General features: G+C 36.9%; 1 protein-coding gene across 1 annotated transcript in view; it reads left to right on the top strand.

Annotated features, from left to right (window-relative positions):
• The first annotated feature begins 827 nt into the window (after positions 1-827).
• Positions 828-25,099, top strand: part of TBX18 (T-box transcription factor 18) — a 39,244-nt gene continuing 14,972 nt past the window's right edge. The window contains exons 1-5 of the mRNA XM_001366504.4: positions 828-1,844; positions 3,542-3,764; positions 6,272-6,373; positions 9,918-10,089; positions 18,865-19,032. Of these exons, the coding sequence (XP_001366541.2) occupies positions 1,508-1,844; positions 3,542-3,764; positions 6,272-6,373; positions 9,918-10,089; positions 18,865-19,032 (1,002 nt within the window). The 5' untranslated portion in view covers positions 828-1,507. The remainder of the gene's footprint in view (positions 1,845-3,541; positions 3,765-6,271; positions 6,374-9,917; positions 10,090-18,864; positions 19,033-25,099) is intronic.

The following is a 25,099-nucleotide window of genomic DNA, read 5'->3' as shown; positions in this document are numbered from 1 at the left end:
CAACACACATATATTGAGTCCCACTCGATCTGTGTACCACGTCCAGTCAATTGTAAAACCAATTCCAGAGTACTGTAAATAATTTTCAGGAAAAAATAAACTGTCAAAAGTTGGAGAAATTTAATTTTATTGAATATCAGTTAAGTAAGCGCGCCTCCAAGTTGTACCTAATGGTACTGGGTTTTTTTTTTTTTTAATGCATTTAAATTGTTTTTAAAAATTATTTTCAAGTTTTAATCTTAAATCTGTGCCCTTAACTCCATTTTAAAAACGTGTCCATGAACTGTATGCTAAAATAATTGAAAAAAGAGGGGTATGGAGCAACACCTTTAATAAAGTCATATGCCACTTGGGATCTGTTTGGTTTCAATCACTAAGAGCAGAGACTGGGGATGCAAGCTTCTGATCACCTGAACTTAAAGGAATTTGCAATTTTCGGATTCTACACGCTTCCCACAGGCCATTAAACATTTTGGTTTTTTTTTTTTTAAGTCATTAAAATGAAATCTCTGTGATGGTGGGGTCCCCCCTGAATGTATATTTGTGACTAAATGCTCTGGATTGAGGCGAGAAGTTTCACAGTGCCTTTGACTTGGAGGATTCCCAGTATTCCTATCCTTAGATTCTTCCTAATCAAACCAGGCGGCCTTGCACCCTTCTGAGATAGGGGGAAAGGGATCAGATTTTTGAACCATGTGTGTACTCCTGGAAGCTGGGAAGGAGGGAATAAGAACCCAGGGGAAGGGCGAGGGTGGAGACTGGCAGGAGATGGGAGACTGAGGGGGCATCGGTGCAGGCGGTCGGACAGAGCCAGGCGGCGGCGCATGGAAGCCCTCCACTTTTGCGTCCTTGTAAGGAAAAGTGTCCTGGCTTCCCCCAGGTCGGGCTTCGGGGATTGGTGGTTGGATTGGGTGATTGACTGAATTCTGGGGCTCCACCCCGCCCCCGCCCCTTCCCTGCAGCTTTATTGACACTAATGAGCAAGTTCTTCCCACCGCTCTCCTGCCTGGAAGTGCTGACAGATCAAGGCAACAAATTTCAATTACAAGCCTTAATTTGTGTCCGCAGAGTGTTTTTTTACCCATGTCAGTTCTTTCTGGCGCATCAGACGAGGCAGAGCTTGGAGAAGAAAGAGGTGGGGGGTGGCAGTGAAGAATCACATCCCTCGGAAAAAAAAAATAGGAAAAAAGAGAGAGCGCGCAAAAGGATTAATTAAAAACAAAGCAAAGACAAGCTGGCAAAGGCGCCGCAGATGATTCGGATTTAAGAAAAATCGGGAGGAAACGCCAAATTTGTTCTTGCCAGCGGCCGAGGACAAATCTGAAGCAGTGGGCGGCAGCGTGTATTGTTTTGTTTTGTTTTGTTTTTGGAGGGAGGAGGAGAGGAGAGAGAGCGTGTGTGCTCGTTTGTGTGTGTGTGTGTGTGTGTGCGTGTGTGTGCGCGCGCGAGTGTGCGTGTGTGTATATGAGAGCTGGGAGCGCCGCGCGCGTGTGCTGGGGCGGCGGGGATGGCCGAGAAGAGGAGAAGCTCGCCCTGCAGCATGCTGAGTCTCAAGGCTCACGCTTTCTCAGTGGAAGCGCTGATCGGTGCGGAGAAGCAGCAGCAGCAGCAACAGCAACTGCAGAAAAAGCGGAGGAAGCTAGGCGGTGACGACTCCCCGGCCGCCGAGGGAGGTGGTAGCGCCAGCTGCGGCGGCGGAGGCTGTGAAAAGGGCTCGGTGGAGGGAGCCGAAGGAGTCTCTCTACCGCCGCCGCCCGGGGCTGAAGCTGGGGCTGCAACAGGGTCCCTGTCTGCCCGGAGCTGCGCGGAGATGGAACGGACCTGTGGTTCCCGAGGACCTACGGGTGAGTCCATCCCCTTGCCCGCTACCATCCCCAGCTGTGCGGACCTGCATTGGACCCTAGGAGAGGTCCTGGACCCTAGAAGGATCCCTCCAGCGGCTAGGGACTACAGCGGGGCGATTCCTCTGAACAGCAGGTTTCATTTGGGCTTCGGCTCTGGGGTAATCAACTACATGAGGGGAGGACTTCAGTACCTTCCCTGTCCTTAGCTCCCCTAGAGCTGAGGCTGCTGAGATGCCTGCTCTCCAGCACCGGCAGCTGTTTACACCCGAGAGAGGCAAGGCACAAGTAAGCGTCTCAAAGTTACTAGTCAAACTTTCTCACTCTCCACTCTCTCCTCTCAAAGCCCATAGGCTGACTTAGAACAAAACAAAACAAAACAAAAAACTATTTGAAAACTTTCCCTTGGCCTTTAGGCTTCTAGTTCACATATTGAAGCCTTTTCTTAGACCCCCTCTTCTATCCCAGACTATCTCCATCCCCCTAAATCCCAACCCCCAGCCTCCGGTTTTGTGGCCCAGCAGAGATGCTCCAGATTTCATTTTTAAAGCGTTACCCCACTCCTAAGCAAACAGTGGGCTTTTCCCTTTATGTTTTTTTTTTTTTTAAATGATTTCCCATCCTCCTTGACACTGGAAAGCATACATTGACTAATGCGCAACTTTGCCAAGAGGTAGATAATGCAATCATTTTTTACTTCTAGTCTCTGGCAGCGCATTGAGGGCTCATTCTCTTCTCCCCCCGCCCCCCAGAATCTTTTTGGGACACGAAAAGATGCTTAGGAACGACAAGTTGGCTAGAAGAGTTGAGGATTAAGTTTTTTTTTTTTTTTAATGTCATTTCATTCTTTTAAATCAAGTTATTGCCAGCGCGTTTTAGGCAAAAGCTCGGGAGTGGGGCAGAAATTCCTTTTTGCCATCTTCACCAGAGTTGGATTCACCAGATGGAATGGATTTTATCGAAGCGAGGGAGGGGGGGGGGGGGGGAGCAGACAGGCTACTGGTCAAATTGCAATGGGGCAGGGAAAGCCGGGTTTATTTGTTTTTTTTAACCATCTCTTTTCGGGTCCCAGCACTTTGAGTGGGGCACAGCTCCACTCAATCAGGCCGGGACTGTGGACTGACCTGACCAGCACGTTTTCCCCATGCTTTCTCTTGCCTGGTGGAGGATAAGGCTAAACAAGTGGCCCGCCGCTGTTGCAACTTTGTTTCCCAAGCAGGCGACTGCTTGGTTACTTCTGGGTGCGAGGCCCAGGCATCTCTCTCTGCTGCACCCCAATCCCTCCCTTCCCGGCAGGCATTTTCTGGTTTTAGCCCTACTGTAGAGATACTCACGCAGGCCCAGGCGAGTGGCTCTAGGGTCGAGGAAGGTGGTGAGGGCGGGAGGCTGGGTCTGGGAGATGGAGGAGTATGTTCGGCCCAGTACCATATCTCTCACCTACTGAGCCCCTCTCCAAGACTTTGGAGACTGGGAAGTTTAGGGAGGACTCACGCAGCTCTTCTCAGACTGACAAATAGCGAGGGGTCTGAGGTTGGGTGTTGATGCATTACAGAAGTCTAGGGAGGTTATCCGTTCTGCTCTTGGTTTCTTTAGGGCACCTAGGTCACGGTCTTGCCTCCAGGGTCTGCCTCTTGTTCATTCCTCCATCTTTTCCCCGGCTCGGACCCAGGGATCTATGTTCATTACCTCTTCTCTTGTAGGAGGCTGTGAAGAAGGTTTCCAACCGAGAGTTTCCCCAGCTGTGTCCCCGGGAGCCTCTCCGAAAGGATCACCCGTGCCTGCTCCAGCCCCTCTTCCAGCCTTGCCTCGGGCTGGATCCCCGTTGCCCTCCCCTCAGGCACCCAGGGTGGATCTTCAAGGCGCCGAGCTTTGGAAGCGCTTCCACGAGATCGGCACAGAGATGATCATCACCAAGGCGGGCAGGTAAAGGACCAAGCTGTGGGAAAGATTGACCCTCCGTTACCCTCCTCCTTAGTAAATCAGTTGGAGAAGGCACAAATAATGGCCTTCGGTAGTTGGGCCACCCGCCTGTTCGGGTGCCCTGCTGTGGCACTTTGGTTGGAACAGACGGTCAGGAAAAGGCACAGACAAACACGTTCTCTATCTGCCCTCTTTTTGCCCCTTTTTGTGAAAGGGGGGTGGGGGTGGGGGTGAATTGGCGCTTGCATTAACTGTTGAGAAGAGCCGTGAGAAGCCTTTGGGAAAGCAAGCTTAACAATACATTACTGAAACCCAGAAGAAAATAACTGTGACCTAATGTAGCAAGCCAATAGCATTCAGATTCACCATGGCAATAAACTTTAGGTGTGGAGTTCCCCTTCTAGACAGTTTTCCAAAGCCTTAGAACATGTGAGGAGGCTCTGCCTTCCAGGATCTTTTGGCTTCGGCTTTACTCTTTCAACTTCCATTCCTGTCCTCTTGGTTTTGCATTTTCTAATCCACATTTAAGGTTACTCGTTTATTTTATAGCATTCATATCTTAAAAAACAAAACAAAACAAAACAAAACATGAACCCTTCTAATTGTGTTTTATTCTAAGACTAGATTGTGATGAAAATAAACTGAAATTCATCAGTAAATTGTTAGCCCCTTGAGATTAGGTCTGGGTTCCAGTATTGATTGCCTTCACCTTTGAATTTGCTCTTTTAGTAGGAGGATAATGGATCCTTCCTAGGACAGTATTCAAAATGATATGAAATCAGTAATGCCATCAAGGTTTTTTAAAAAATATTTTTCCAAGACAATTGTAATAAGCTGAAGAGATTTCTACAGATGGAAAGCCAAGTCTAGAATCTGTAGTATATTCTTCTAACTATTTAAAATAAACTGATCCATATTCCAGGCAATGAAAGCACAGAAGCATTTGAAGTTTTAAGTTTCCTATTCATTTAGCACAGTCCCAAAGCCTATGAATAATACTTTCTCTTAAGAGAAACCTTCCCCCAACTTCCAGTGGGTACACATGGCAAAAACCTGCACAGCATAAAATTATCCAAACTTATTAGAAATTACAAAAACATATTTTATTGAATCCATATGCTTCTTTCTACATTTTCAGAGTTTTTTTTATTATTAATGATCCAAATTCAGTCTTCAATAGCACAAAGTAACATTTGTCTTGTGAAGGGTCCAGTTAAATGACTTTCTCTATCTTACAGGTGCACTGAAATAACAGTAAAAAATGAGTTAGCCAGTCAAGTACTCTACTGCCTATTTAGAAATCATGCAGTTTCTTTTCTTTAGATGCATTCTTTAATTGCATTCATATTTTAGGTGGGGAAGACTATTCAGTTTCTTAGTATTAATTCTTCAGGTTAAGAAATTAAGAATAACCAAAGTAAGATTAACCGTAAAAGATTTCGTTTATAAATCAGAGTGAGTGGGACATTTTATTTTAAAACCTACAACTTTTTTTTTCTTTATTTGACTCAAGATTAATTATATGGTGCAAAATTCCTTATTTCTGCTCTTGAAATCACTCCCCATCTTTAAAAAAAAATGATTTATATAGCTTGAGTATTACAGAATAGTGGGAACCTAAGGAAACAGAGATAAATGAAAGATTTTCTTAAATTCTGTAATTAACAGATCCTCTAGTTATCTATGCTAAACAAGATTATACTATTTTGGTTGTCTGTTGTTGAGAGGATTTATTATTAGTATTTTGGAGGGATGGAGTGGGTGGTATGTATACCTTGTATTTGGTTTCTGTTTTCAATAAAGAAGTTTTACTATACCTTTCAAACTTCGAGTTACTTTTGTTCTTCACCTTTAGCACGTTGCAGACAGGAAGTCCTGTCTCAATAAAGAACATATTGTTTTGGGTAGAGCATGGCACCTTGGCTCCTTGTGGCTTTTTATAACCTTTGTAAATTTCACATTAGAATCTGCTCCCCCACTACCCAGAATTTAAAATCCCAGTCTTCTACTAAATATTTCTTGTTTGTGAATTTGTAAAAAAAAAAAAAAAGATAAGGCAAGCATTTTTTCAAGACAAATCCATTACTCCCTTTAGTTCATGCTATCGCTAAGTCCTCTTCTTTGACGTGAAATAAAATGGAACTTTCAATAAACTTTGGACACATGTACATGCATGTAGTACATCAGACTTCATCTTATAAATCAGTTTTCATACTTACTATTTTCTGATTCCTTGGCATTTATTTATATTTAAAAATAGAGATGTGAAGAGATGATTTTGTTCTACTCACAAAATTCCCCTTTTCTGTCCTCCAAAACCTTCTTGGTAGCATATGGTTATAGAAGGACAGAACTTTTTCATTTTTGTCTTTATATTTCCAATACCTACCACCCTTTTTGCCACATAGTGGGAACTTAATATATCCTTGTTAGATAGATTTGATTTCAAATAAATTCCATATTTGCATATTCCTTTAAAATGTTTTCCCTTTCCTCATTATTTTGTGTAGGCGAATGTTTCCTGCTATGAGAGTGAAGATCTCTGGTCTAGACCCACATCAGCAATATTATATTGCAATGGATATTGTGCCAGTGGACAATAAGAGATACAGGTATTATTAATAGCCATGCAGAAGAACCTGGGGGCTGGGGTTTCACTAGGAGAGGAATTTGAGATGGAGATGATTGTGAAGTTTTCTTTTCTGGTTTGGGGTTTGTTTGTTTGTTTTTTTTTTTTTAGTTTAAAAAAATCATTTCTTCATTTCAGTCTAAAACCTTGAGCAGGAACAACAATCAGGAATTTCCTAAGACAGTGCTTTCTGCATATGGTGCCCATTGCCTATGTAGATGAGGGCTCTTTGTTTTGTTTCACTTTGTTGGATGCTATCATTCCTCTGCCCACATGAAATATATTTAATAAGGAACATTTTTAGTGCTGTTTGGTTTCCTGTTTAAGATCTCTACACAGATCCCTTTGCCTTATAAAATGGCTTTCTATTTTCATTAAAATTTTTTGAGTAAATATATGAATGATACAGATAATTAATAATTGCATCTTGGTGACTCTAACAATTTAAGTTAGGATCCCTCCCCCAGGTTTAAGTAAACCTCAAGCAAATGGTGTGTATTTTTGTTACCTTAAATTGAATTTGGGACAGATAAAAAATATTTCTACAAATTTCAGAAAACATTGTACTACATAATCTACACGTGTAATCATAAAGTGATATGTGGACTGCCTTTTAATTTGTTTTAATTTTTAACTAAATAATAACAGAAAGCAACACCATTAATTTACTCATACTTTAAAAGGCTTATAAAACTGACTTCTTCTCTTCTACTAGTCAATAACACAGATTTTTAAAAATCACTTTTTATAAAATTTGGATTTAGTAGTTATCATTTATAAATATAATTGATTGCCAAGAAGGCTTAGAAAAGATCATCTGAAGTACAAATGGAAATATTTATATCATCTATAAAATAAGATTTAATTCCAGATTTCATAGACAAGATGTTATTTTTCCTTTTGAAAGATTAAAAAAGTAATAAAAATTACTGACATTGAGGCTTTTTAAAAAAGTATTTTTTAGCATCAGAAATAATTGTTTTTAATTTTATTCATCCTTTCCATGTTATATTTGTAAAAGACCAGAATGGCTAAAAGAACAGTCTTGCTTTTAATGGATTGTTAAATGAAATTAGGTTTGGGTTCCATATAACTTTTTCCCCCCAATTGGATAATTGCTTTATTGAAACAGTTGAATGGTGCTAGAAGGGAAGACAGATTTTAATTAACAAATGGAAGTATGGAATATAAGTGAAATAGGTGATAGAAAAGATAGTTTTATTGATCTTAATTTTTTAGTTCAACATTTCATTTGTTTTGTGCATAAATTGTATTTCTGAGAATTTTAATTGAATTATAGATTTTAAAATGAACTTTGAAAATGAAAAGTACACACAATGCTAAGAGTTACTATCTGATTGGATGAAAGAGATGTTGTTGTTTTTTTAATCCAATAAAGTTTGCTCCTTAAATTCAGTATGTTTAAAATCCATATTTGAATCTGGGTTTTGTTCTAAGCAGTATAAAAGAATGTAGGGTAAACTAGAAGAGCCCATCAATTTCTCTTTTAAACAGCTTTCCTTAATTTAATTTTTGGTTAATTTGCTGAATTAAATTATTTTTTAACCTTACATAAGACCAAGAGAGTAGTGAAAGAAGAAAAAGTCCATTTAAAATAAAGAATAATATGACAAATGTACTGTTCTCTCACATTGTAAGTATTTTAACCCCTGCATTCTACGTGGAGAAATTTTATTGTTCAGTATTTGGTCTTGCAATGTTTGAAAGAAAATATAAAATGGAACTTTGCTACTATTAGTGGGAATTGCTTTTCAAAATAATTTAATGTGTATGATTTTTCAGATTTTTATTTTTTGCAGCATGATCATAGTTTCCACTTATTGGTTAATATTCTAAATCATCCATAGTGCCATTCATTTTTGTCATATCCCTCAAGAGATTATATCTTTTTCTTTTCATTACAGCAATATTGGATATTCAAAAATAATAGAATCATATTCTAAATTTTAGAATGTTATCAGGAAATTAAAGGATATTGTGGGTTTTTTTACACTGGCATAAAATGAATAGACAAAACTAACATACAAAGAAAATCATTTATTCAAAAGGTGGCTACTCAAAGTAATCAATGCAAGGCTTAGAATTGTATAATTATTAGGAATTTCTCTTTTTTTCCAAGGAGAGTGTTTGGGGACTGAAAGAATGTTGAAATTTCCAAAGAGAGACACAGTGAATATGTGGATTTATTTGAAAGCCGTAATTTCATCTGAGAATTTATGGAAATGTTTTATATCTTTTGAATGGTAAATTGATTGCCTGTGTAAATAGAGAGAATTCCTGATAATGTTTTAAATAGTTGCTTGAAATTAACTTCATGTTGCATTTTAGAAAGGAATAAGAAAAAAGCACTCTCTATAAATAGACTGATTTTCTTTCCCTTCCCTACTTTCTTTTGGATTCACTAGTTTTCGAGTTTTAAATGAATAGATTTTATATTAATATCAATAAATGATACTATTGAGATCAGGATTGGATTTTTTTTTAAAAAAGCAAATTTTCTATTTTCAGTTCATTTTACTCAGTGAACCACTTCTATATATTGGTACAATCTCAAAGAGAATGGCTATATTTCTCTATAATACTATAAAATCAAATTTAGTTCTTTCTTTGTCATTTTCACAATTGAATTTATATTTTCAGTAGTACAATTTAAAAATTGTTTGCAAGTAGTCCATATTTGGGGGAATTGTTTTACAGAAGTAGTTCTTTGCTTAATAATTCATAACTAGTTCTTGGAAGTATGGAATTCTAACATAGAAGAGGAAAAGAGCACATTTAAAGATCTATATTGTGTCAATATGTGCAAGTTAAAATAAACTGAATAATTTATGTTTAGCTTCTATAATATTATGGCATTACAAAAAAACCTTAACCAGGTAGAGAGAAAACTGTAATTGGCCTTTCCCAATTCTACCTCTACTTCTTTCCCCCAATCCTCATCTCCCTTCTTTTTCTATAAATACCTGAATTACAAGAGATGAAAGAAAGGAAGGAAGGAAGGAAGGAAGGAAGGAAGGAAGGAAGGAAGGAAGGAAGGAAGGAAGGAAGGAAGGAAGGAAGAAATAGTATATAAACTTACAAACTTTTCAATTTTTTTTTTGAGATTTTGTTAAGACTGCTGTACAGTCTAAGTGGCTTGTTTACCTGTGAATAGCGCAGTACTAACTCTTCAGTTAAAAAATGACACATTCACTGTCATTTTCATATTTTCCAAATATTAAGATGTTTAGCATCCACTAGCCTGATCTTGAGAAGTGAATTAAAGAGTTGGCCCTTACAATCAATGCACTTCTCCTCTTTGTGATACTGATATCAACCTCATTTCTACTAAAAATTACCACCGAGAGTCTCAAAAAGTACAAAAAGTTTTTGTTCCGTTCTTAACCAAAATAGATTGAGGAATGGGGGGAGGGGGAACTATCTTCATTCTTACTGATGTGTCACCATTGTTGATAGCTCACATTTGTTCCAAGTAGCCATGGCACACGCTTCTGTCCCCTTCCTAGGTATGTTTATCACAGCTCCAAATGGATGGTGGCTGGTAATGCTGACTCACCTGTGCCACCCAGAGTTTACATCCATCCTGATTCACCAGCTTCCGGGGAGACTTGGATGCGGCAAGTGATTAGCTTTGACAAGCTGAAACTTACCAACAATGAGCTGGATGACCAAGGACATGTGAGTGTCTTGTCCTGCTTTGTTTAACTGAAGTAAAGAATTGCTTTTCTTTCTACAGAGCAGTTGCCCAACCCTATTCAAGGGAAGGCAAATGCCTTGTTTTCTCATCTTTCATTTTCCTAGACAAAAAAGGCTAACCGCAACTTATGTAAAACTTGAATTCGTTTTCTTCACATGGCATCTGTGGACAGACAATCCTATGAGAAGCTTCAGAGGTCCAGATTGAATTCTGTATTTTCACCTGAGAAAAAGGAAAACCAATTAGCCCTCTTTTTCTTTTTAACCACAGCATTTGTCTTCAGTACCATGAGGTGCTAATTACTGCACTCAGAATATGAACAGCATGGGAGCTGGGTCGATTCAGATAATGATTTATTACATACCTTATGCACTGAGCTCCTTTCCCAGCTGAAGTTCATTATTTCACAGTAACTGGCTGAGGCTTATGCTATTTGAGTGTTCTGTTTGCAAGCTCCAAATTATTTAGTTATGACATTATCTGATGTGACAAAATGTATTATATTAATATTTCTTTTCTTCTTTAAAACTACTGAAACATGACACATGTAAGCCAATATCTGTCCAACCTTCTTCGGTGATAGAGCTGTTCTTGACACCTTAGCAAAAAAGAAAGAAAAGAAATGAAAACAAATTCAGTTTTTCTTAGAAAAATATATTTTATACACCATTATTTTCAACAAATATAATAATACTAGAAATATGCTGGTCTTTCAGAATAAGCACTGGACTCTGTGAGGAACATTCTAAAAGATGAGAGTGACATGTTTGAGAAGGATCAGGGTGCTTTTAATCCTGTCCTAATATATACATAGTACAATTATTTGGTTTCACAAAGTAATGAAGAAAGGTGAGCATCTTTGTTAGCAACTTATAGGTTATTTTGGAGAGAAAAATCTCACCACCCCAAATCAATGGAAAACTTCAAGGAAGGATAGTTTTATTCAAGGGATGATGGAAACAGGATATGATTTGTAAATCAGAGAAAGATTCTTATGTGGCAGGCCTTTAAAAAAACATTGTTTTTGAGCTTAGTAAAATCTTTGGTTTGGCATTTGTTTTGCTTATTGATTGGTTTTTGGTTGCTCTGTGTGATTTTAAGTTAAGGCTCCTCTGAATTTCAGTACTAAAGTTTCTTCCAGATACTATATTTGATTAGTCCTTTATCTTTTTAAGAATACTTTAAAATTTATAAAATAATGCTGAAACAATTACTTCTCATTTGCCTATAGTAAAAAATATTTTTAAAAGAATATCATAGTTTAATAGGCAATATAAAGGGGATACACTATGGTCATGTTATTATGTCTATTAAATTTTGTGTATATTGTATGCATTTGAATGCTATTCAGTGTAGCACAGTTTAACTTTTATTTAGAGCATTTAATTCTAATGAATTCTTCAGTTTAAGAATAGATCTTTCAGAGATACAAAGAATCAGAAATGATAGTCACAGTACTGCAAAGTGTAATAACAAATTTTCTTTTTGATACATAAAAGCAACATATATTTGCAGTATCCTGGGTTCAGTTACAGCATTATTCATAAAGCCCTACCATTTAAAATGAACAAAATGTCCTTTTCTTTAAAGAGTTTTCAATTAAAAAATAATAGCTAGCATTTGATCAAGTGAAATAGCACTCTAACAGTTAAATTAAATTGGAACTAGCATATCAAATTCCTTTATAATGTTAAAAAAGGCATAAGATAAAATGTACTGTTAAATCCAGATGTTTATAAACATTTCATTCTTCATTACTAAGAAAAGTAAATTGTATCCATCAAAAACCCTGATCGCCAGAAAAGTATCCTTTCCAAAGGAAGATTTCTCTTAAAATTATGGCAATGTGGAATTTTGGATTGAAGGGTTTTTATGAATCTCAGTGTTGATGTGGGGAATAGTAAAAAATTATTAATTTATCAGCTGGTGAAGAGAAAACAGAAGGGCCCAAGAACATCTTCTGGATAATGTTCTTACCTTCACTTAATATAATAAATTGTACCCACTAGAGAATAACTGTGGCTGGATAAGACATTTAAATTTACCTCTCAGTGGTGAAGACAACAGCAGGGTCACTTCTATTGTATTTATAGACTATAAATTGTATCTTGGTGTTCTCTTTCACAGTCTGTTACTATGATGTCTAGCTTAAGTTTTTTCCTCTTATAATTCTAAAGGATGTATCACCTTTCCTAAACAAGACATGGAGTTAAACTTGAATTAAATTTTAGACAGCTTCCTTTTTAAATTTTATTTCAGTGCCTTAAGGGAGAAGGCAGAGAAGTAGTATTTTTATGTTAGCTTTGATGCCCACTAGCATTGTAGGAACCTGAACAAGTCATTTACACCCTCTGCACCTCAGTTTTCTTGATAGCGGAAAAAATAATATGACTACACAGATCACAGGGTTGTTGTGAAGTTGGTACTTGGAAATTTTTAATGTTTAAATGGGAGTGATTATTCTCTAGCTTGACATCACTGTCACTCCCCACCCCCTTTTTTTGCTTCCTGGTATGATCTGCTTGAAAAAAAAAAAGAATCTCTGTACACAGTGAATTAAGAACTTCACATAGGTCTGCAGGCACTGAGTTTTATTAATAAATAATGAAAAGGAAGTGGGAAAATATCCCAGCCAAACTGTTGAACTGTCCCACAGCTGTAACTTCTCACTCAACTAGCCATGGTACAGGACTGTTTAGATCACAACCATTGGGCGAAGCTATGTATCATAGAGAAAATAATCCATATTTGATCTGTTCTCAATGTAGTATAAGCTTTATTCACCCCTATAGTTCAAGCTTCTTCCAGTGGCCTTTCCCCTTTCCATATTGGAGCTAATTATAGGTGTCAGAATAACATTCATCCTAACTGCACTTCTTATGTTGTTTTGGCATAGCCTTTTTGACTTAACTCTTTCAAAAACTCTTTCATAATAGTGGCTTGTCCCATCTTGTCACACCAACATCAGCTAGACAGAATGAAATTCAGAAATAAGAATTTTCCCATGGAAAGAATGATTCCAAGTAGAGTAACTAGAATCTGTGTAGGGTGACTGTGGACAGCCAGGCACAGGTGTGAAGTGAAGGAATTGGTCATAAGGAACCTCACAGGATGGATCTTTCATTTTCTTCTCCTTTTTTGGCCCTACTCCTTTACTTTTTCCATCCCTGGAATTTGAATAGTGTGTAAAATTTCCAGCCCTAGAAAAATAGGTTTTCATTATGTGCTAGACAGTGAGATATTAATCTACAATCTATATTACCAGTCGATCATTGTTAAGTGTCAGCTATGTGCCAGGCACTCTGCTGAGCCCTGGGGATACAAAAAGAGACAAAGATAGTCCCTGGCTTCAGACAGTTTTCCAGTAAACCAAAGGAGCTCTAAACTCATCAGTGCTCATGTAAGTGTCACTGACATTCTAGCTGACAGCACAGGCCAAAGAGCTAAAAGAACATGCATCAACCTGCCTCATGGAAAAAAAAAATTAAACTTACATTGGACCATGAGACTTTCCATACATGTTACAAGTGGCAGTGAGGGAAAGAAAAGTAGATCTGTGAACATGCCCAAGTATACTAATTTAGTTACAGTGATGAGGAAAAGGAGCATCCATCATCAAAGCTTCTTTGTTATGGCAGTCCCATGGTTCTAACAATTCTGTCTAATCAGTGAAAAATGTTTGGCCATTTCTCCCAATTAATTAACTCTCTTTAAAAAGTCAATGATCCTGTTTTTGTAAATAAATCCAGACTTATTTTAGAATCTTACAGATTTTCAGAAGGTGTACATTAATAAGTAATAAGCATTTATTAAGAGCGCTTCTTAACAAGCCACCATGTTAGGGTGTGGGGACTCAAAGAAAAAAATGAATCAGTCTTTGGCCTCAAGAAACGTCTATTGGGAGAATCTACATGTATGTGTGGAAGCTGATTTAAAATATATGCAAAGTAAACACAAGTTAATTTGTGGTTAATTTGTTGTAGCAACTAAAGGGAAGACTCCTATATAAGTGGTCACTAAAACTGAGATTTGAAGAAAGCTTGGGATTCTACAAAGCAGTGAGGAATGCATTCCAGTCATGGGGATCTGCCTGTACAAAGGCTCTGGGATGAGAAATAAACTCTCCTGTGATAATATATAACAAGTCTAAAAAAGTGGGCTGGAGCCAGATGAACTTTGGTTGCTAAACAGAAAAGTTGGTATTTGGTCCTAGAGGCAATAGGGAACATCTGTAACTTCTTGAGCAAGGGAGTCATATTTGTTGTTGCTCAGTCATGTCTAATTCTTCTTGACCCCATTGGGAGTTTTCTTAGTAAAGATACTGGAATGGTTTGCCATTTCCTTCTCCAGCTCATTTTACAGATGAAGACACTGAGGCAAATCATATTAAATGGCTTGCTTAGGGTCACACAACTAGTAAGTGTCTGTTAGACACTTGAATAATATTTAAAATTAAAAAATTTCACTGATTTGACAGAATTGTTAGAAACATAGGGCTTCTAAAACAAAGAAGCTTTGATGGTTCCCTTTCCTTGTCAATGAAACTCTAAGTCACTGTCCTTGGGCATGTTCACAGCTCTACTTTTTTTTTCTCACCACCACTTGTAGCATGCTGAATTTGAACGCAGGAAGATGAGTTTCCAAGTCTGACACTGTTTTTACTGTGCCACTGAGCTTTCCCTGTGGTCTGATTAGATTTGCTGAAATTCTAGGCATCATTGAGAGAGTTAATACCTTGTTGATCTGATTCTTGGTAATGACTGTCATATTACAGACATGTGAGACTTGATAAAGAAGGTCCCATGGCACAGAGAATACAATTATGAGCTTGGAGATAAGAAGTAAATCCTGCTTTGGACATTGATGCGAAAGAAAACCATGGACTGAGCCTTAGGTTCTTCATCCGTAAAGTGGGGATAATAGTTGCTGTGAAGTTACATTAAGATAAAATATTTTAAAGATGTTAAGGGGCCATATATTTACTACTTAATAAATACACTACTTAATAAATACAATTAGATTAGGCCACTCTTGGGACCTCGATCTCCTGTCGTATCTTCCTGGTACTTCCATTTTAAGGGGAGTGCCCAGCCTAATGAAATCCATTCCTTCATTCCCAACTCCCCACCCTTCTTTCTTCACTAGATTCCCCCCCCCCCATATGCCTTCTCTTTTGTCTTTCTTTTTGCTTATATTTGGATTCCCAGGCCTTAGTATAGTACCTGGTAGATACTAAGCATTTAATAAATGCTTGTTTTCTTGGCTTGACCAGATCCTTCAAGACAGGGAACAAGCAATAAAAAAATAGGAGAGGAGAAATCAAAGTTAGAAAAATAACATTATGAGAAATGCTTATCATCACATAAGTAATTATTACTAAAGCTTCAAAACATTTCAGTTGACATTAAAAACAATTAAATTTATTTTAAATACACAAATTTTAAGTATAAAATCATTATTTTAAAATTTAATATTAAGAATATTTAAAATATATCAAATACTTATATAGAGCTGAAAGGGAAAAAACCTACAATAGAGCAAAATTTTTTAAATAACTTCTATCTGCGGCAGGATTATAATGACTGATAATGGAGGGACCATGTCTTAAGGTTTTTTTGTAGATGCCTAGGGCATCTAGATGTGGCTGTAGATAAAGTGCCAGCACAGTGGTAAAGAAGACCTGAGTTCAAATCCCACCTCAGGCACTCTCTAGTTGTGTGATCCTCAGCATAGCCCTTCATCTGGTTTCCCTCGGTTTTCTCACCTATAAAATGAGCTGGAGAAGCAAATGGTAAACCATTCCTGTATCTTTGGTAAGAAGATTCCAAATGGGTGGGAAATACGTGAAAACAGGCAATTAGTAATTCAGTAATAAGAATAATATATAGCATTTATATAGCACTTTAATTTTGTGAAGCACTTTAAATATGTTATTTCAGTTTATACTCAAAATAACCATGGGAGGCAGGTGCCATTACCCCATTTTACATATTAAGAAACTGAAATAAACAGAGATCAAGGGATTTTTCCAGGGCTAAGTGGAAAGAATACTGGACTGGGAGGCAAGAGACTTCAAATCAAGTCCTGACCTTTCCATTTCTTGGGCAAGAAACCTCAACCAAATTAGTCACCTCTAAGAATCTCAGGTTCCTTTTCTGTGAAATTAGTTTTATTAGATAATTGCTGAAGATTTAAATCTGACCTTAGACACTTACTAGCTGTGTGATCCTGGACAAATCATCTAACCCTGTTTGCCACAGTGTCATCTATAAAATGAGCTGGAGAAGGAAATGGCAAACCAGTATCTTTGCCAAGAAAACCCCAAATGGAGTCATGAAGAGCCAGACAAGACTGAAAACAATTAAACAACCAGATAATATTTGTAAAATACCTAACAAAATGCCTGGCATATAGTAAGCACCTAACAAATGCTCATTCCCTTTCCTAAAGTTCTTTACAATGATATCAATCTATGATTCTACATATCTGTCAAATGAATAAGCATATACATGATTGATAGGAGGAAGTATAGTGTTCTTGGAGGAGTGCTGGATTTGGAGTCAGAAGACCTGTCTTTAGCACAGAGTAGGTACTTAAATGCTCAATGACTTATCTAAATCTTGTCTCTTGCACTTGCTACCTTTGTGACCATAGAAAAGTCACTCATTCACCCTCTCTGAGCCTCAGTCCCTGATGGGTTTGGTAAGTAGTATATTACATTGCTCTACCAACTAAGTATTGTAGTCAGAAAAGTATGTTGAATCTGATTAGTGCTATTTAATGTGAATTATTATTATGGGGAAAGCATCTAAACTGTGCTGTCATAGAACAGAGCTTTGGATTAGCTGTTTAGGGTCTTATATTTTGGTTTATATCTAGCTCTGAACTAAATGTTAGCTAAGTGCCTCTATGATCCTAGGCAAGAAATCACCTCTCTGGATCTCACTTTCTCGAAATACAAAATGGTGGGGCTAGACTAGATAGTTTCCCAGGTTCCTCCCAGTTTTGACATTCCATGTTGCTTTTATGAAAACAAAATGAATCTTCTCTAAGTAAGAGGGCATTATTCCCTGAAGGTTTTGTTATGTAGTACTTTACAGTATTCCATATTTTGTAGAATTTTAAGAAGCTAATTGTAGAGCAGAGATCTAGGGTTAGGTGTTGCTATATGAGGGAAGCTTGGAATCTTGTTCCATAGGACCCTGGGAAACATTGAAAATCTGTCTGGGACAGCAAATTCTGGTTAAAGATATAACTAAGTCCACTGAGAGGTCTTCCATGTTAGAATACCACACTGACTACCAAGGAGAAAAACTTGTTTCTCTTGTACCAGCAAAAATATTCTCTCAAAGTCAGGGTTGTCCATAATCATTCAGGCTAAACACCATTCTTCCTCAATGAGAGAGAGAGCTTCAAATGTTCTCATCATGGTTCAAAATGGAAATGACACTGGATTTAGCATCAGAACACCTAAGTTCCAATCTTAACTCTATAATGTAGTGCCTGTGTGAGCTTGGGCAAAGATTTAACCTCTATGGACCTTAGGTCTTTTCTAGCTCTTAAGTCTTAGAAACCTAAATATTATCAGGCATTGCTGCCCAAGATGCTTTTCATATGATGGTTTATTTTTATTTTCATTTTTTAATTTTCAGAAGGCCCTTCCAACCTCTTATCTCAGAAAAGAATCTTTGAGAATGTGCTTTTAGATCCAACTCCAGCCATCACATTTCAGAAAAGACTTCTTCAAACTAAGTTCAACGTTGAAAGGCAGCCAAACTCAGATTAATCGCAATGGCAAATCTAGATCCTAGAGTACATATGATGTAATACACTTTGCTCTTGGTAGAGAGGTGGCAGGAGGAGGAGGGATGAAGGTTATGGGAGAGGAATGTTCTATGTGAGTCAGATGCAATTGTTTGATCTGTTGATTTTACTTAACTACTTTTTTTTTAATAATAAAAGATACAAGGAACTAGAAAGAGTATGAAGACATGTTTGTGGTATAAAAACAAAAGGTACCATTAAAATGAAAATGAAACAAACAAAATCTATATTCAGCCAAAAGAATCTTAGTCTTCTCAATTACTATAGTACCATGGAAAAGATGACAATAAGGTCACATGTTGAATATCCATTGGCACTGCTTAAAGAAGTTTATTAATGTCCTTGAGATGATTTCTCAAGCCTATTAATAATCGGTGATGATAATTGATGATGCTTAATTTCCTACACTAGTGAAGTGGACTTGGGACAGTAGGAAATACTGCCTAATCTGAAAATATAAAAAACTCAAAAGGAGGGGAGATCTTCCTAGAAATTTATCACTTGGTGACATGTAATTATTATTAATGAATCAGAGCTATTGTCTGAATAAAATTGGGTATGTGATAGCTGAATTAGTAAGATTAAATACATTTTGATTACATTATTTTAAATGGTTCCCATTTGATGTAGAAATATTATATTGTTGGGGAGAATAAATTCATTATTAAATTTTTTATATGAATCATGAATTCATTTTCATGAAACCAACATAATTCATATAGCTGTAGATCAGGGGGCTCATAAATACAGAAACTTGCATTACTTTGACTTGTAAAACTGTGAAGATGTTTCCTAAATATACTATTTATGCATTAATAGAAAATTTAGTATCCAACCAATAGATAGATATCATACTTTGCTTTAAAATAATTATCATTCATGATCAATTGATGATGAGAGATCTTTGACAATATTTTCTTTTCTTGCTCCAGATTATACTTCACTCAATGCACAAATACCAACCAAGAGTGCATGTCATTCGAAAAGACTGTGGAGATGATCTTTCTCCTGTCAAGCCTATTCCATCAGGGGAAGGGGTTAAAGCATTCTCATTTCCTGAAACTGTATTTACAACTGTCACTGCCTACCAGAATCAGCAGGTACTGTTTTTGTCTTTGATGTACTTCCATGCCATATTTCTTACCCCTAGGAGAAAAGAGAAAGTTAGCTTTGTCTGTTTATGATGAAATATTGTTATAGTCTATATTAAATTAAAAGGCAGTAAGCTATGAGGGAAAGAAGAGCCAGGTTTTGAACTAGAAGCACCTGGCTTCTAGTCCAATCTCTAATGCAGATTGGCTCTAGTGCAGACACTGGGAAAAATCCTTAGCCTTTCATAGTGTCCCAGGAGACTCCAGTATTCTGCACTGCAGAACAGTCACTGATCTGCATTGGTAAAGGGAGTTTCCATACAAGGACTGACTTGAGCAATAAAATAGGAGGTTCTGACCTTATATTACTTAAAACTAAAATAATGGTGTTGTGATAGGGATAATTCTTCTGTATTCCTTCACACAAGACTTCTCTAGCAAAGACTTATTTCCTCAATAACATTAGTCCCATGTGTCTTTGGTTAAGTGTATTCTTTGGGCTCAGTTTCCTTGTGGTTACCAAGGCAAACTGGTGGATCCATGATGCTGTTGGTATAGATATTTCTTCAGTTGGTACTTATCTCAACTTCTCCATGCCATCTCATGCCCTCAGAATTTTGAATATGTTTTCACATAAATCCTTAACAATAGTAATATGCATAGTATACTAGACACCTTCCTATTGTTCTTTTAATATTTTGAAGGGACCAGAATATAGAAGTAGAATGTAGAAGGGGTATGGAGGCAAAATTAGAATCACGAAAGCCTAGATTTAAGTCCTGCCTCTGGCATTTATAATTAACTAACCATGTACAGCTCATTCAATTACTCTGGGCCCCTAGGCTTCTCTTTAAGATTATATTCCATCAGAGATTATTATTGACTAACATTAATGGAAGGGGTTTCCACACTAAGAATTCCCCAACTCAAATGAAATGATAAATGTTGTTGTTGTTCAGTCTCATCTGACTCTTTCTGACCCTATTTAGAGTTGTCATGGCAAAGATACTGGATTTTTCTTTGTTATATTAAAATTCCCAAGTATCTCTCTCCTTCCCTTCCCCTCACTGCACTAGAGAAGTCATCATCTGACAGAAAAATATGCCTACATATAAAACTGTATTTTACTTATTCCTTTTTATCAGATTTTTTTCTGGGGGCAGACATGCACAAATCATTCTTCAAACAAAATTTCTCTTTCTGTATATAATGTTCTCTTGGTTCTTCTCATTTCACTCTTCAAATTTTCTTTAGGTCTTTTCATAGAGTGGTTTGACATTTGCTTCTCTAGCTCTTTCTATAAACGAGGAAACTGTGGCAAACAGGATTACATAACTGCCCAGGGACACAGAACTGGTAGTTGTCTGAGGCCAAATTTGTACCCAGAAAGATGAGTCTTCCTGGCTCCAGGCCTGGCACTCTATTCATTGCTCCACCTAGTTGCCCCATGATAAGTATAGACCAAAGCAAAATTAATTCCACTCTCCACTAGGACTGTACATTTGTTGTCCGATATTCTCTCTACATGACCTGTGCATCCTCATTTATTATCATTAATTCCAAGATAGTGTTTGAAAATTATAATTTACAATAAAAATTTTATTCTACTTCTTATTTGTAAGTCATCCTTCGGAAGATACTAACGTCTTCTCATACCAACATAGTTCTTTCTCTTTTTTCTGAGAGTTATTTATTCATAGTGCTAACTTTTCTGAGATCGTTGTGCTCCATTTTAGGGTGTCCTATTAGTATTCCTCCTGAGATTGCTCATGAATGTTGAAAATTTAAAAACCTAGTTATTATTCAGTTAATAGAAAAATAAAATTTTACAGATGAGTCATGCTAGTGAAATGCAGAGAGCTAGAAGTATTTTTTTTCTTTTTAAACATTTCAAAAATATACATATCACTTTAATGATATCTAGATTAGGGCACTATACCTCCAAAGGTTTTTCCAAACTCAACTTTCAAAAGAAATATGCAGGAGGCAGCCAGGTGGCTCAGTGCATTGATAGCCATGACTAGAGTTTGGGGAACCTGCGTCGTATGTGACCTCAGACACTTCTTAACTAAGTGACCCTGGGAAATTCACATTGCCTAATCCTTATCACTCTTCTGCCTTGGAACCAATACACAGCATTGATTCTAAAATAGAAAGTAAGTGTTTTTAAAGAAAGAAATAGCCAACAAGTTGAAGGAAGATTCTCTGTGTTGACCTTTTCCTCTTTCCCTTTTATGATTTCCTTGATATAAGAAACTCCTTCTATTAATACAGGTCAGCACCTGCTCTACAATTTAAGGTCTTAGATAATTGCCTGGGAAATTAAGTTGCTTGGCCTGTGTCAACTCAGCCAGTCTTTGTCCAAGATTGTTCTTGAATACAGGTATTCTGAACTCTAAGGCCAGAAAATTGTCTTCTGGGTTGGCTTCTGGTTTGTTTGTTTGTTTGTTTGAAGGATCTTCTTAAATTACTCCATTTCCACATCTCATTTTCCATGTATAAGCATCCCATCTAAGGACACAGGATTTTTTTATCTTTTGGTTTCAATGATTTCTGAAGGAGAAGAACTGGAAGAGTACATTGTCATTCTGAGTTAAATGTCTGAGTCAGTTGCGTTCAGGTACAGGACTTCCTCTGAGGCAGAAATATAAAACCTCTTCCACATTTTATTTTATTTTATTTTGTTTCCATAGAAACAAATGTCCACACCTGGAAAGGAAGCCTTTCTTTACTCTTTTCATTGATGGCAGTTCAGTGGCCAAGGAACTACTATGGATTTGGAGTCAGACAATCTAGGGTCAAATTGCACCAGTTACCACCTGTGTGACTTTGAACAAATCTTAATTTCCTCATCATTAAAAAAGAGGTTAGGCTAGATAATCCTTCCAGGTTTAGACCTATGACCCTATGAAATAAGAACCCACTTAAATATATAAATGAATCATAAAACTTTGCAAAAAATTTCCAAGGGATTTGGGACTTAAAAGGACTATGAGGAAAATTTCAAAGAAGAATACTGAAAAAATTAAATAAACTATATGGAAAAATTTTATACCAGGAACTTTAAAAAACAAACCCTTACCTTCTATCCTAGTCATAATCTTCTTTTTAAAAACCCTTACCTTCTCTTTTAGACTCAATACTAAGTATCAGTTCCAAGGAAGGGCACTTAGAATTAAGTGACTTGCCTCAGCTAGGACATGTCCACCTAGCTGCACTTGTCCTATTAATACTCTAAAACAGGAGGGCAAGATCTAGGCAAATAGAGTTAAGCAACTTGGCCATTGCCACATAATTAGAAAGGATCTGAAGCCAAATTCGAATTCAGGTATTTCTGATTCTAGAACGGACACTCTGTATCACCTACCTGCCCCTCCTGGAAACTTTTTAAGAGGCTGCAAACCAATGTGTCTTTAAATGTCAAGAATCAGACTATCTCAAGCTGATTTTATAATCATTTTCTCATTATTTACCAACTGCCTATTTATCTTTCTGTGGCAGAAAAGTGAGAGGTAGAAAATTAGTTGTCTAAATAAAGAATTGATACACTAGGGGGCAGCTGGGTAGCTCAGTGGATTGAGAGCCAGTCCTAGAGATGGGAGGTCCTAGCTTCAGATCTGGCCTCAGACACTTCCCAGCTGTGTGACCCTGGGCAAGTCACTTGACCCCCATTGCCTAGCCCTTACCACTCTTCTGCCTTGGAGCCAATACACAGGATTGATTCCAAGATGGAAGGTATGGGTTTAAAAAAAAAAAAGAATTGATACACTCAAGAAAAGTTTGAAAAAATGCTAAAGATAAGGATTGAAGAGATATTTGGCAAGAATGATAGTAGGATAGAAAATAAATCAATCACAGATTCCTCTTTGACATTTTTAAAATTTAAATTTGTTACATTAAAATACCCAATTAAATCTCCCCTTTCCTTCCCCCATTAGAGCAGGCATCATATGACAAAAAAAAATATGAGTACATATAAAACAAAACTATGTCATTTCTATTTATCAATTCCTTCTCTGGAAGTGGACAGACACAAGTCATTCTTCAAGCATTATTACTGCTGTTGTATGTAATGTTCTCTTGGTTCTGCTCATTTCACTCTTCAGAATTTCATGTAGTTCTTTCCATGTTTTTTCATAATTAACCTGCTCCTCATTTCTTTTTTTTCCTTTTTTTATTTTTTTAATATATTTTATTTGATCATTTCCAAGCATTATTCAGTAAAGACATAGATCATTTTCTTTTCCTCCCCCCACCCCCCATAGCCAGCGCGTAAATCCATTGGGCATTACATGTTTTCTTGATTTGAACCCATTGCTTTGTTGATAATATTTGCATTAGAGTGTTCATTTAGAGTCTCTCCTCTGCCATGTCCCCTCAACCGCTGTATTCAGGCAGTTGCTTTTCCTCGGTGTTTCCACTCCCATAGTTTATCCTTTGCTTATGAATAGTGTTTTTTTTTTTCTCCTAGATCCCTGCAAATTGTTCAGGGACATTACACCGCCATTAATGGAGAAGTCCATTACGTTCGATTATACCACAGTGTATTAGTCTCTGTGTACAATGTTCTCCGGGTTCTGCTCCTCTCGCTCTGCATCACTTCCTGGAGGTTGTTCCAGTCTCCATGGAACTCCTCCACTTTATTATTCCTTTTCTGCTCCTCATTTCTTAAGGCACAGTAGTATTCCACCACAATCATGTGCCACAACGTTTTTAGTCATCCTCTAATTGATGGGCATCCCTTCTATCTTTATATAGATTCTAAGACCAAAGGTGAAGGTTTGAAAATGAAGAAGAAAAGGGTTTGTTGGAATCATCAAACTCAAAACTCAAGGTCCATTTGCAGTGCCTATTGAATTGAATTAAAATGCAATAGGGAAATGTTTAATAAAATAAATAAAAATACAAGAAAACATAGATAAAATGAATTGGTAGTTTTCTAAGTCAATATGCCTCCTGCAAGGATCTGTTTCTATTTGACTTGGACACCACTGGTTTTTGTCATTTTTCCAGAGGATGGAATTCAAAGGATGATTATTTCATTAGGGTGAAGAGGAAAGAGCTGGAGAAAGGAACTAAAAATGATTAGTACCTTAGAACCATAGCTCTAGAGCTAGGAGGAAACTTTGAAGTTATCTGGAACTAAACTCTTCATCAACAGATGAAGAAATTAGTTTGGATAGATCAGCTTGCCCAGTGTCACATAGTTGAAATCATCAATTCAGGTTGTCTGACTCCAGAAATAACACTCATTCCACTCTATGAGGACCCTATTTAAAGTGATCTTGCCAAATTGTAATAATGATATTAGTAAACAATTATTATTGTTTATAATAATAATAGTAATAAGACAAACTTTGCCAACAAACTCTCCTCATGGAGAGAGAAAAAGTGATGTACAATATGGGTTCAGATGGATAATGTGCCAGAATGCCTTAAAATAATCTCTGAGGAAAGGGATGTCGTAGAGCATTGTAGAACAACAATCTAACTATGAATGAGCAATGAACCAAAAAGAACTGTAATTAAAACAAAAGGTATAATACTATGCTATTTTTAATGGTACTTCAGTCCCAAGTAACCAACAGGTTCCTTTCATTGTTTCTATCCATGGTCCATAATATGTGAATTTTGATGTGTCCAGATCTGGCCTATCAAAATTATAATGTATATGTAGAACTTGGATAGGGGTTCAAAGGAGACCTGTAAAGATGATTAGAGGGTTGAACAATAAGAGCCATAAGGAAAAGTTATAGGAGTCTGCATTTTTCAGGATAAGAGAAGGCCAGCGTAGAATTTAATAATATTGTTGAAGCATATAAAGTAGTCATATACAGAAGATGATAATCAAGTCCTTTTCCTTTTCATGAAAGAATGGTAAAAAAGAATATAAGCTCTAGCAAGGGTTCTTAACCTTCCCTGTGACTCCTTTGGCAGTAGTTTGTGAAGTTTATGGGCTCCTCAGATTAATGTACTTAAATGTATAAAATAAGATACATACATAGGATTACAAAGGATACAAAGAAAATTTATTATATCAAAATACATCATTCAAAATATATTAAAAAAACTTCAC

This window comes from Monodelphis domestica, chromosome 2 (genome assembly GCF_027887165.1).
Source record: "Monodelphis domestica isolate mMonDom1 chromosome 2, mMonDom1.pri, whole genome shotgun sequence".
NCBI classification, from domain to species: domain Eukaryota; kingdom Metazoa; phylum Chordata; class Mammalia; order Didelphimorphia; family Didelphidae; genus Monodelphis; species Monodelphis domestica.
This window is presented reverse-complemented; position numbering and strand designations above follow the sequence as displayed.